General features: G+C 36.2%; 1 protein-coding gene across 1 annotated transcript in view; it reads left to right on the forward strand.

Moving 5' to 3' along the window:
• Positions 1-12,800, forward strand: part of FBXL17 (F-box and leucine rich repeat protein 17) — a 496,926-nt gene that overhangs the window by 23,773 nt on the left and 460,353 nt on the right. The window contains exons 2-3 of the mRNA XM_038532171.1: positions 4,902-5,024; positions 8,486-8,743. Of these exons, the coding sequence (XP_038388099.1) occupies positions 4,902-5,024; positions 8,486-8,743 (381 nt within the window). The remainder of the gene's footprint in view (positions 1-4,901; positions 5,025-8,485; positions 8,744-12,800) is intronic.

Below are 12,800 nucleotides of genomic sequence, written 5' to 3' on the forward strand. Positions count from 1 at the left end.
ATCTTTTCTGATCCTTCTTTTATACTTTTCTTTGCTTTTTAAATAATTTATTTATTTGATAAAGAGAGTCAGGGAGCACAAGTGGGGGGAACAACAGAAAGAGAGGGCCAGATAGGCTCCACTGAGTGGAGATGCGCATGTGGGGCTGGATCCCAGGACCCTGGGGTCATGACCCGAGCTGAAGGCAGCTGCTTAACCAGCTGAGCCACCCATGTGCCCCTCCTTACATTCTTAGAGGCCCATTTTCTTGGTTCTCTGGTTGGAAAGATGGAATTTCTCTGCGCTAGAGTTGCCTCTGCTGCTATTACCTTTGTGTAACTGGGACTACTTTTATTTTTTTTATTAAAAGATTTATTTATTTATTTAATTTTGGTGGAGGGGCAAATGGAGGAGAGAGAACATCCCAAGGAGACTCTCCACTGAATGTGTAATCAGAAGTGGGGCTTGACTCCGTGACCCTGAGGTCATGACCTGAGCCAAAACCAAATAGTTGGATGCTTAACCAACTGAACTGCCCAGGTACCCCTGGGGCTACTTTAATGGTGATGTGTTAAGAAATAAGTAGTAAGGGGATGCCTGGGTGGCTCAGCGGTTGACCGTCTGCCTTTGGCTCAAGGCATGATCCCAGGGTCCCGGGATCGAGTCCCACATCGGGCTCCCTGCAGGGAGCCTGCTTCTCCCTCTGCCTGTGTCTCTGCCTCTCTATCTGTGTCTTTCATGAATAAATAAATAAAATCTTTTTTTGTTTTTTTGTTTTTGTTTTTTTTTAATAAATAAAATCTTAAAAAAAAAAGTAGTAAGGATTCCTTTCACACTCTTTGGTCCAGAGTTCTCTTTGCTGGTTCTGTTGTCCAGAAAGATGGTTTTTACGTACCTGCCACATTTCAGCTCTGTGACTGAGGCTGTATTTGGGACATGGCCAGCAGAGAGAAAAGAGAAAAGGGAAAGAAAAGAAAACCCAAAGTGAGGATTGTTCTCATATTCTTTATTTCACATTCTGTCCAGAAAGATAACTTTCTCTTGTATTTAAAACTACTTTTTAAAAATTTATTCATGATAGTCACACAGAGAGAGAGAGAGGCAGAGACACAGGCAGAGGGAGAAGCAGGCTCCATGCACCGGAAGCCCCATGTGGGATTCAATCCCGGGTCTCCAGGATCGCGCCCTGGGCCAAAGGCAGGCGCCAAACTGCTGTGCCAGCCACCCAGGGATCCCTTTCTCTTGCTTGTATTTAAGTAGTGTCTTATGTATGCTTCCATACAGGGGCCATCCTGTTCCATGATGGGAGATAAAAGGGAAGAAAACCTCAGGAAACTCATTACTGTTATTGGCCATTCTTTAAGTTTTGGCTCACCTTCCCAGTCCATCTGTTATTAACCTTTTAGAATCCTGAGTTAACTGCTTTTTGTATGTTGTCCAGTGGTTTTAGTTGTCATGAGTGGGAATGTGAGGCTGGAGTGGGCTTAAGTCCATCTTTGCCAGGGATTCTTATGCTTTTTTTTTTTTTTTTTTCTCACTAGGTCCTTGGAAGAGGAATGATAGTTGTGAAGGGAAGGCAATTATTTTCCCCAGGTTGAAGATTTAAGCTTAGTAGAGATTTTAGCTTAGACGTCTACAACTTTTGGCTGCACAGAGGTTTACCATTTTAGGTCATAGTTGTGATAGGAATCATTTATATACTGCTTACTCTGTTCCAGACCTTGTTCCCAAAACTTTATTTATACTCTTTTGGTCCTCTCAGTAACTCTATCAGGTCAGTAGTGTATTATCTTCATTTTTAAAAAAAAGATTTTATTTATTTATTCGAGAGAGAGAGAGAAAGGCAGAGGGAGAAGCAGGCTCCACGCGGGGAGCCCAATGTGGGACTCGATTCCAGGACTCTGGGATCACACCCTGAGCGAAGGCAGATGCTCAACTGCTGAGCCACCCAGGCATCCCTATTATCTCCATTTTAAAAATGAGGAAATTGGGGTGTCTGGACAGGTCAGTTGGTTAAGCATCTGTCTTTGGCTCAAGTCATGATCCCAAGATCCTGGGATTGAGCTCTGCATCAGGCTCCCTGCTTAGCAAGGAGTCTGCTTCTCCCCCTGCCTCTGCCCCTCCTCTCCACATTCTCTCTCTCTCTCTCTCTCTCTCTCTCTCTCTCAAATCTTAAAAAGAAAATAAAGATAAGGAAATTTTTTTTTTTTTTTTTTTTTTTTTTTTTTTTTTTTTTAAGATAAGGAAATTGAAGTACAGAGAGGTTAGGTAATTTGTGCAAGGCTACATAGATAATAAATGATGGGACCATGATTTAAACCTAGCATAATACAATTTAGTGTTTTTTTTTTTTAAGTTCATGAGACACACACACACACACACACACACACACAGAGGCAGAGACACAGGCAGAGGGAGAAACAGGCTCCATGCAGGGAGCCTGACATGGGACTTGATCCCGGGTCTCTAGGATCAGGCCCTGGGCTGAAGGCAGGCGCTAAACCGCTGAGCCACCCAGGGATCCCCGACAATTTAGTGTTAGAGCACATGGTCTTGTTGAAATTTTCACTTAGTATTATGGAAATTTTCATATACAGAGCAAAATAGAAAGTACTATAATGAACCTGCCCCTTGCTATGTATCATTCAACCAATTTTAATAGTTTTCAATATTGGCCCTTTCTTGTTTCTTTCACTAACTTTTTTTGCTTTTGATTAATAACTGAACGCAAATTCTAAATATCATTTAAGGTAAAAACACTAAGGTATCTAAATTAAAATGCACAATAGCTTTTAAAAATATAACTACAGTATGAATATAATCAATATAATGAAAACTTAAAAAGTAAAGACTAATTTTCTTTAACTCGTCTAATATATATTTTGTGTTCAGTTTAATGTGATTGTCTCAGAAGAATTTTCTTATAGTCAGTTCAGTTCCGGATCTCAATATGGTCTACACATTTTATTTGTTGATACATACACACACACATATATATATTTTTTAATATTTTATTTATTCATGAGACACAGAGAGAGGAGCAGAGACCCAGGCAGAGAGAGAAGCAGGCTCCATGCAGGGAGCCTGATGTGGGACTCGATCCTGGGACTCTAGGATCACACCAAAGGCAAAGGCAGATGTTCAACCACTGAGCCACCCAGGCGTCCCTGTTGATACATATATTAATTGTAAAAATTTATACTGGTCCTAACCCTTAACCTAGCCATCTTTTTGTGATTTTAGCTATTTATTTATTTAAGAGCTAGAGACAGCATGAGCATGGGGGAGAGGAGGGGAGAAGCAGACTGCCTGCCATGTACGAGAAGCCCAACTTGGGGCTTGATCTCAGGACTCCGATACCATGACCTGAACCAAAGGCAGATGCCTAACCAACTGAGCCACCCAGGCACCCCGATTTTAACTTTTTTTATTATTTTTTAATTTTTTTAGATTTTATTTATTTATGTATTTATGAAAGACACAGAGAGAGGCAGAGACACAGGCAGAGGGAGAAGCAGGCTCCATGCAGGGAGCCTGATGTGGGACTTGATCCTGGGACCCCAGGATCACGCCCTGGGCAAAAGACAGGCGCCAAACCACTGAGCCATCCAGGGATCCCCGAATTTAACTTTTTAAAACTCTGAAAATTAAGCCTCTTATTTTAGAATAGTCTTAGAAAATTTGCAAAGATAGTAGAGTTCCCATATATTCCTCAGCTACTTTCAATTTTCCCTAATTTGATTATCTTCCATTATTACCATTGTACATTTACCAAAACCGTGAAATCAGTATCAGTATAGTTTTTCTGTTGCTGTTCTTTTTCTAATTCAGGATTGTATTAGTTGTCCTTTCTCTTTCTTCTCTTCTGGTCTGTGATAGGTTCTAAGTCTTTCCTCGTTTTTCTGACTCTGAACTTTTTTGAGGAGTTGTTTTTAAAAATTTTTTAAAAGTATTTTATTCACTTATTTGAGAGAGAGCACGCACATGCACAAGCCAAAGGAGCAGCAGGCAGAGGGAGAGGGAGAAGCAGGGTCCCTGTTAAACAAGGAGTCTGATGTGGGGTTCAGTCCCAGGACTCTGGGATCATGACCTGAGCCGAAGGCAGACACCTAACTGACTGAGCTACCCAGGTGCCCCTGAGGTGTTCTTATTAGGATTTTGTAGGATGTCCCATCATTAACATATATGACTTTTTTCTCAGGATTTGATTGGGGTTGTGAATTTCTGGAAAAAAATTATAGAGGTAAAGCATCTTTCTTACGATTTATTTTCATTATTTCAAAAAATTATATAAAAGTTCACAAGATTCCAAGGTCAAAACTGAAAAGCTATCTATCTTTAAATTAGTGTTACTTTGATCCTTTTTCCTCTACTTTTTTCTCCCTTCTCCTAAAGGTAAGCATTTTTACTAGTTTTTGGCTTCTCCTTCCCATCTCTCTTTTTTTTTAATACTGCCAAACTCTTTTTCTCTCTCTTTTGCTTTCCCACCCCCCACTTTTTACATAAAAGGTGATATTTAGCACATATTCTTTTTTTAAAAATATTTATTTATTTATTTACTCATTTATTTATGAGAGAGAGAGAGAGAGAGAGGTAGGCAGAGACACACAGGCAGAGGGAGAAGCAGGTTCCATGCAGGGAGCCCGACGTGGGACTTGATCCCGAGTCTCCAGGATCGCGCCCTGGGCCAAAGGCAGGCGCCAAACTGCTGAGCCACCCAGGGATCCCCTTTAGCACATATTCTTAACTCTTATACCATACTTCCTCTTCAGGACACATTCCCTAATAATGATTTTTCTAATCATGGCCCTTGTATTCAAGATGGTTTTCTGTTTTAAAATGTTCTTTTTTCCTAATAAAAACCTTTTCCAGTGTCTTTAAAGTGTTTAGCACATATTAAATGGTTCCCCTTTTATTCACAGATATTTTCCAATTTATCCCTGGATGAGCGTTGCCTTTCTGCCTCATTGGTTTGCAAGTACTGGCGTGACCTTTGTTTAGATTTCCAGTTTTGGAAGCAGCTGGATCTTAGTAGTCGTCAGCAGGTATGGAATCTAATTCTGAGAAACACTCACTTTGACCTATTAAAAGAATATCTTTATTTCTCTTCAGAAGTCACTTCTTTTAATGTTGTAGTTTTTCAAGATGGTTCAAGTGATTATAATTTATAATTCCTTGCTATAGTAATTTTTGTGTGTGCATTATGTTAAAGCTAGGTTCTTGTGGTGGAGAAGATATGTTTTAATGTGGATTGGTAATTTTGGTTTACTTCTTAATCCTCTTTGTCTAAATCCTCTATATCTTCTCCCTTTTTTCATTACCTTCAAAGAAAGTTATTAAACTTTTCCCCATTTTTTAGAGGGGTTATATCATGAATATTAGTTTAATAGTAGAAAATAATGGCAAGTGTTTATATAATGGTGCTGATATGGCATATACTGTTCTCTGGGCTTTACATATACTAAAGCATTTGATCCTTGTAACAATGTTATGAGTCAAAACTATCATTATTCCTTTTAATCTATTATTATTATACTATTAATAATAGTATCCTTATGCTATTGTTGTAGGTAAATAAATATTCTTGTACAGTTGTTATAATTGAAAAAATAGAAGCAAAATGGACTAAGATATCTTGCTTTAATTTTCCAATCCTCCCTATTGCCTGGCTGCCCAATGTGTTTATATGGTGGCATAAATTAGAAAAAAAGAGCTAATAGTGTTAATTGCAAACAATTTGTTGGGCTTGTTGGATTCTTCTTTAGACTTGGTTGTTAGTACTTGGCATTGGAAATACATAAAATATCCAATAAGAATAGGATTTTATTGGAGTATTGAACCTGCTCTAAACCCTTCCAGGATATTTTTAGGTAGTGGTGCTGGTACATGCTGAACAACTGGCTTTCAGAAACAAACAGAAAGCTGTGTTTTATGGTATTTGCTAGTTTTTTGGTGCAAATGTTCCACCATAGCCAATTTCAGGCTACTAATGTGATATCACTGTGTACTGATGTCACTGACTTGGAAAGAGGTGCACATTACAGGCTCTTGTGAGTTGGTACAAGCCAACTTTAGCACACCACTGGTGGTAGTGTATGTGTATATAACTATATGCTTTAAACAAAATAAGCAAATTCCTGAGCATTGTATGTAAGTTTTCTTTTTGTTTTTCCGCCTCATTGGTTGGAGGTTGAAATAATTACAGAATTAGTCATTTCCCTGCCTGGGTCCATGAAATTTGTGTCTAAGAAAATGGTGAGTATTTAGTTAGTTGTGGCTGGTAGAGTGGAAAGAAGTAATGTGAAATAATGCATTGGCTCTTTCCTTCATTAGGCTTGGATATCTGAGCTATTTGTTATAAACTCAGACTAAGAATAGCTTTTCACCTCTACTGGTACTTAGGTCTGGAGATGAAAAAAGAAAAAAAAAATAGAAGGAGAGGTATGTCAGAGTTGTAGCTTTGAAGGTAACTGTCTGCAATTTGCTTTTTCCAGCAAGCATAAAGGCAGTTGCAAGTTTGGCTCTTCCTCTTATAGCTCCTGAACATTCCAGTTCTTTCCTTCTTCTGTTCTAAATTTCATCACATGCATTTTCTTTCACCATTATTTGTACTCAGGGGACTTGAATAATATTAACTTTCCTTTCTTTTTTCTTTTTCCTTTTAATTGAAATTTACCTGATGCACAATGTTACATTAGTTTCAGGTGTACAACATAGTGATTTGACAATTCTGTATGTTATACTGTACTTATCACCGTATAATGCTACTGCCACACCATTGACTATATTCCCTGTGCTTTACCTTTCATCTTGATGTCTTATTCATGTCATCACTGGGTAAGGAATATGTAGAGGTTGATTTTTAAAGTATGTTTAAAATTCAGATGGCCACGTAAATTTTTTACTACATGAATTTTAAGCTTACTTATATTTAGTTTTGAGTTTTCTGATAAGAACTATTTGATATGGACATCTGTATGTAATCTTTGATGTGCTCATAAGAAAAATGATATATTTTCTAAGCCATAGATTAGTTATATATGAGGTAATATTCTTTTTTTTTATGAGGTAGTATTCTTAAAGAAGCAGTAAAACAATTAAAGTTTATATTTTGTGGTACATATCATCTAATTTGGTTAAGTATTATAAGTTACAATTCATATAGCATGATAAGAGATATACACTATTTGATGAATTAAAAATAAGAACAAAATGTTTAAAATCTCAGTACAGTTTTGTTTATGGGGAGTTTTTGGTGAGTTTGAAAGTTAAAGTAACCTTCCTAGTAAGGAATGATCTATATCTTTGGCTTTTAATGGAAACTAACACATATATTCTTGCTTGGTGTTTTTCCACACCACTTCTGACACCACATGTGTGGAATTATTTTTGTTCTCACAGATTCTCTGTTAACACCTGGGTGTTCAACAGTTCAGTTCAATTCTGAAATTAACTCCTGGGGGTAGTGCAAAACCTCACAGGTTATTGGCTTAGTCCCATAAGACTGTCCCCACTTCATAGGCCAGTCAGTCACAAGTCCCAGGAGTCATCTGTACTTCTCACTAACCAGCTGTAAATTCAGGAGTCCCCTTGACCTTTTCCCCAGGCTTGATAATTTGCTAGAAATACTTACAGAACTCAGAAAAATACTTATGTCTACTGGTTTATTGTAAAAGATACAACTCTGGACTGACCAGATGGAAAAGATACATAGGACAAAATAAGCAGGGGAAGAAGATGTAGAGCTTCCATTCCGTCTGTGGGCATGTCACCCTCCCAGCACTTGAAGGTGTTCACAAATCCAGAAGCTCTTCGAATCTCAGTGTTCAAGAGTTTTTATAACCCAGTCTCTAGCTCCCCTACGCTCCTAGGAAGTCAGGGGTTTGGGGCTGAAAATGACCACCTTCTAATCACATGGTGTTTGGTCTTTCTGGTGACCAGACCCCATTCTGATGCTGTTCGGGGAGCCCCAACTTAAGCTGCTTCATTAGTATAAACTCCAATGTGGTCAAAATGTATGGGGCTTGTTAGGAATAAGAAAAGACATTCCTCTTAATCAGGAAATTACAAGAGTTATAGGAGCTCTGTTCCAGGGACTGGAAGCAAAGACCAAGTATGTATTTTCTATTATACCACAGTTCTTGTTAGGCTTTATTTTATTTATTTTTTTGAGATATCCATTTATTTGACAGAGAGAGAGAGAGAAAGAGAGAGAGAGCACGAGTGCACAAGCAGGGGTAGTGGTGGAAGGAGAAGCAGGCTTCCCACCATGCAGGGACCCAATGTGGGGCTCGATCCCAAGCCCCTGGGATCATTATCTGAGCCCAAGGCAGGCACTTAACTGACTGAGCCACCCAGGCACCCCTTATTATGCTTTGATATTAAATAAGAAGGTTTCCTTTGATTGTGCTATTATATTATTTACTAGGGAAAATTTAATTAAAGAATAGAAAGTAAGTTTCACTTGCAGCAAAGTTTAAATTTATTGCTTTTTTTCCTCTCATAGGTCACTGATGAATTATTGGAAAAAATTGCATCAAGAAGTCAGAATATAATTGAAATCAACATTTCTGATTGTCGCAGTATGTCTGATACTGGCGTATGTGTTCTAGCATTTAAGTGTCCTGGACTTCTTAGGTATACAGCCTACAGGTGTAAACAGCTTTCTGACACTTCTATTATTGCGGTTGCCTCTCACTGTCCTTTACTTCAGAAAGTTCATGTAGGCAACCAGGACAAACTTACTGATGAAGGACTCAAACAGGTAAATTTTAGCATCTATAAAATGATTTTACTCTGATTAACTAAAAATGTTTGCTTGAAGCTATGCCTTAAAAGATTATTATGTTAAAAATAATGTGCAGAGACTAAAATAAGCCATCTTATTTTTCTCTTGTATCCATGAATGTCTTCTTTAGTAAACTAGAGTGTCAGGGTCATAACTGATAAATTAACTTTGTTGTGTTTTATAGTGTATTTGTGAACTTCTGTGACAAACTGTTTATTAATTTATTCATTTGTTACTTAAATTTTACACCAAATTTTGCTTCAGGTACCAATGGTGTACAGTTTGGGTCAGCATGAGGTTTTAAAAATTTTAATTTACCTTTTATGTTACTAGATGATACAATTATGTGCTTTAAAATGTATGTTGTAAGGCATAAATGGAAGTCTAAATTAAAAGAGTATAAAATGAAATAAAAGGTAGGAATCACCTATATTTAGAACAATAATTTGATTTAAAATACTATTATATAAGTATTTTCTCTTTGATGCACTTCTTTGGAAATGGCATTTAAGATTTCTTGTCTCAGAGTGGATTATTCATTCAGTAAATATTCAATGGATTCTGTATGCCAGGCCCTGAATTTGTGAATATTGTGAATATTTAGTAATTCTCCCACTATTGTATTGGGTGCTTACTGTATTTTAACATTTAACCCTTGAAATAACTTTGTGAAATAGTTAGTGTTAAACTTATTTTGAATTAAGGCTTAGAGAGATTAATTAACTTGCTTGATGTTTAGCAAATGATGGAGCTGGGATTTAAAGCCTAGATTCTTCAAAATCTCTTCCATCTTTCCACTGTTCCACTCTAATAGACTAAAAGACCTTCTCTAAGATCTTGAATAAAGGGGCTTGCTCTTTGATAGTAGAGGCCGTGCACCTTTGCCATTCTACTTACCATTGCTTTTGGCAAACACTTTTGGAAGAAAGAACTGATAATTTCATTTAAAAACTTTGTTAGGATTAATGTTTAAATTTAGAATTGGAGTGCAGTTCTTACATTTCCCAATAAAAGTAGAGTATCAGTGAAGTCCTAGATTTAAGTTTGATCCGAGATGAACTTAGAAATAAATGAAGATTCCTAAATTTAAATACTATAGATTAATCAAAAGCTCAGTATTAGAAGAAATCTTGGAATATTGTATCCTAAATAGTACTGGGTGTGTCAGTCCAATTTATATATTATGAATGCTAAAATGTATATGGGAGCCTATTTTGTCTGCAAAGGGAAATTGTGCAGTAACAGTGTTACTTGTTTTAATATTTGTCCTAATCCATTTCTGTTATATATAGGATTACTCACTAGCAATATGAAGCTCTTAAATGTATTACAACAAATTAATCTTTAATGGGGAAATTCTAAATTTTACCAACATGGCATGGTTTTTTTGTGATGGAAAAGTCCCAGCAAATTATATTTCACAATGAATCATTTTTAAAGTTCTCTGTATTTATTAAGAAACGGACTAAATTTTGTTATGTATTTAAATAAGATATAATATGGATAGGTACCAGTCGAGCAGATTATTAAGGGTGTCCTTATAAGAATAAGACCATAGTTATGGTTAAAATAGATGGAAAAAAAATCCCTAGAGGAACTACACTTAAATATGCCAGTCAAGTATCATGAATTTATCCATCTTTACAACTTTGAGATTAATTATGTTAAATCTTTGCTAGAATGTAAGGTATTTTGAAACCCATTAATTTATGATAGATTAGATGTTTGCTTCAGATTTTCATGTTTTCTGAATTAGTTATATATGAAGTAATAATCTGATAAAAGTAGTAAAACAATCTAAATTTTTTCATCCATAAGTAATTTTAAATAATTAAATTACATTAAGTAATTATATAAGAACCTCATTGCAGTATACTTTCCTATACATGACACTTTCCTATACACAGTGTATTATATACTGTAGCAGAGTGTGTCCTATTTCAGCTTCTTTCTTCTGATGGAATAGTGTTGTGGTATAGTAGAAAGAGAATGGCTTTCATTTATACATAAAATAGAATAAAAATTTTATGAAGCAATACATAGCATTATATGCACATTAATATTTTTTGTTCTATATTATGTTATATAAATGTTGGCCTTGACTCAGTAAATTTACTTCAAGTCCCATTGATGTTTGGTGAGCTGTGCTGTGGCATATGCTATAGTTTTAGTGAACTAACAATTTAGAAATATATAACAAAGTTCCAAAAGACTTAGAATGGAACTGTTCATAATTGATGGCTTTTCCTGGGATCATTTTTTCTTTTTTACTCAAACATAGCATTTGATTGAATTGTTGATCCTGCAGTTAAAGTTGCAGGGTTTTAAGGTTTTTTTTCCCTCTTCTGTTGTAAAAACTGACAAATGTTTTAGAATGGTATGCATATATTTTATTGATAATATCTTTTTTTTAAAAAAAGATTTTATTTATTTATTAATGAGAGACACAGAGAGAGAGGCAGAGGCACAGAGGGAGAAGCAGGCTCCATGCAGGAATCCTGACATGGGACTCGATCTGGGGTTTCCAGGATCACACGCCGGGCTGAAGGCGGCGCTAAACTGCTGAGCTACCCGGGCTGCCCTGATAATATCTTTAAAATATATTTCCATCATAACAACTATAATTTTAATTGACTTTAGCAAATACATGAAATGTATTTTTGAGTTCTATATGTTTATAAAAGTAGTTATATAAAGTATTTCAGTGTGGAGTTCTAATGGATTTAAATTTTATTATTTTAATTATTGCATTCTCCTTAACAGTGTTTCTAAAACTTATGTGAAGCACCTAAATATCAGACTGTTTTTGGCTGAACAATATATTCTTTGTGAAATACCTCCTTGAAATCCATAAAAATAACTCCCAAGTAATTTTACCAGTGGAATGTATCTGTCATATACATCTTATAAAAACTACAATCACATATGTGATAGGGGAAAGCACTAAATATTAAGAGTAATAAACTCTGAGTTTTTCTAGTATTTCATTGCCATGGAACACTTGTCAGGAAGAACAGATAGACATAGCTACAGTATTCAAAGAAATCTAAGGATTTATATCCATTAAGTTACTATTTTATGTGACTACTTGTATTTAATCTTAGCTATTTAATACCTCAATACAATTCATGGATTTCTGTAGAAATTTGGAAATCGTCACTATAGATATCTTCTCAGATTAAAATGGCGCCCAAATAATAAATGTTGCATTAGTAAATTTATCTTGCTTTATTATGAGTTTTTAGGTCTTTAAATATAAATATTTAATATTTATATTTAATATCAGTGTGTAGGCAGTTCCAAATCCTCCTCAAGAGAAACATCAAAAACAAGCAGACACTTTTAGAACCAACTTTGCCAGAACTCTGGAAAAATGTCTGTACTTTCCAGCAACTAAAGCAAATGTTGAACCAAGGAAAAGACAGTTGAAAAATGGTAGGAAGGCTTTGTGGCATTTTTACTTGTCTGTGTCCCCCACCCTCCCCAGCTTGGCAACAGTCTTGAAGGTAGCAGCCTGGTTCCAGAGGGAGCAAAGCAGAGCTTATTAAAAAGTATCATCTTTGCCTATTCTAACCTGTCTGGGAGTTTCTTGAAGGATTGATGCAAGGTGCTTATATCTGTTTCACCTAACTGAGGCTGGAGAAGCAGTGGGCATTAACTGAAATATGGTAAGGCAAACAAAAACTGCAGATCCTCATGACAAAAGATTATGGCTGAGTCTTACCTTAGACCTGAGAAGAAAAGCCAGGGAGAGCATTTCTTTGGGAAATTAGGGTAGTCAAAGTGCCAGTGTATACAGGGGAATTTAGAAAACCACGTGTATACCCAAGGTAGGACTCATGCTCAGGAAATATTTGAGAAACCCTTAAGCTTTCCCTGGCTCTTCTCTTGGCTTGATGCAGGTAGTGACAGCCAAGACAGCATTGTACATATTATGGCTAAGTGTTGAAGGAGTACCGCAGCACAGAACTAGTCTAGTCTAAGAAACATGTTTTTTTTGTTTCTTTCTTTTTTTTTAAGCTCTTTGTACTCA

This window comes from Canis lupus, chromosome 3 (assembly GCF_011100685.1).
Source record: "Canis lupus familiaris isolate Mischka breed German Shepherd chromosome 3, alternate assembly UU_Cfam_GSD_1.0, whole genome shotgun sequence".
NCBI lineage: Eukaryota > Metazoa > Chordata > Mammalia > Carnivora > Canidae > Canis > Canis lupus.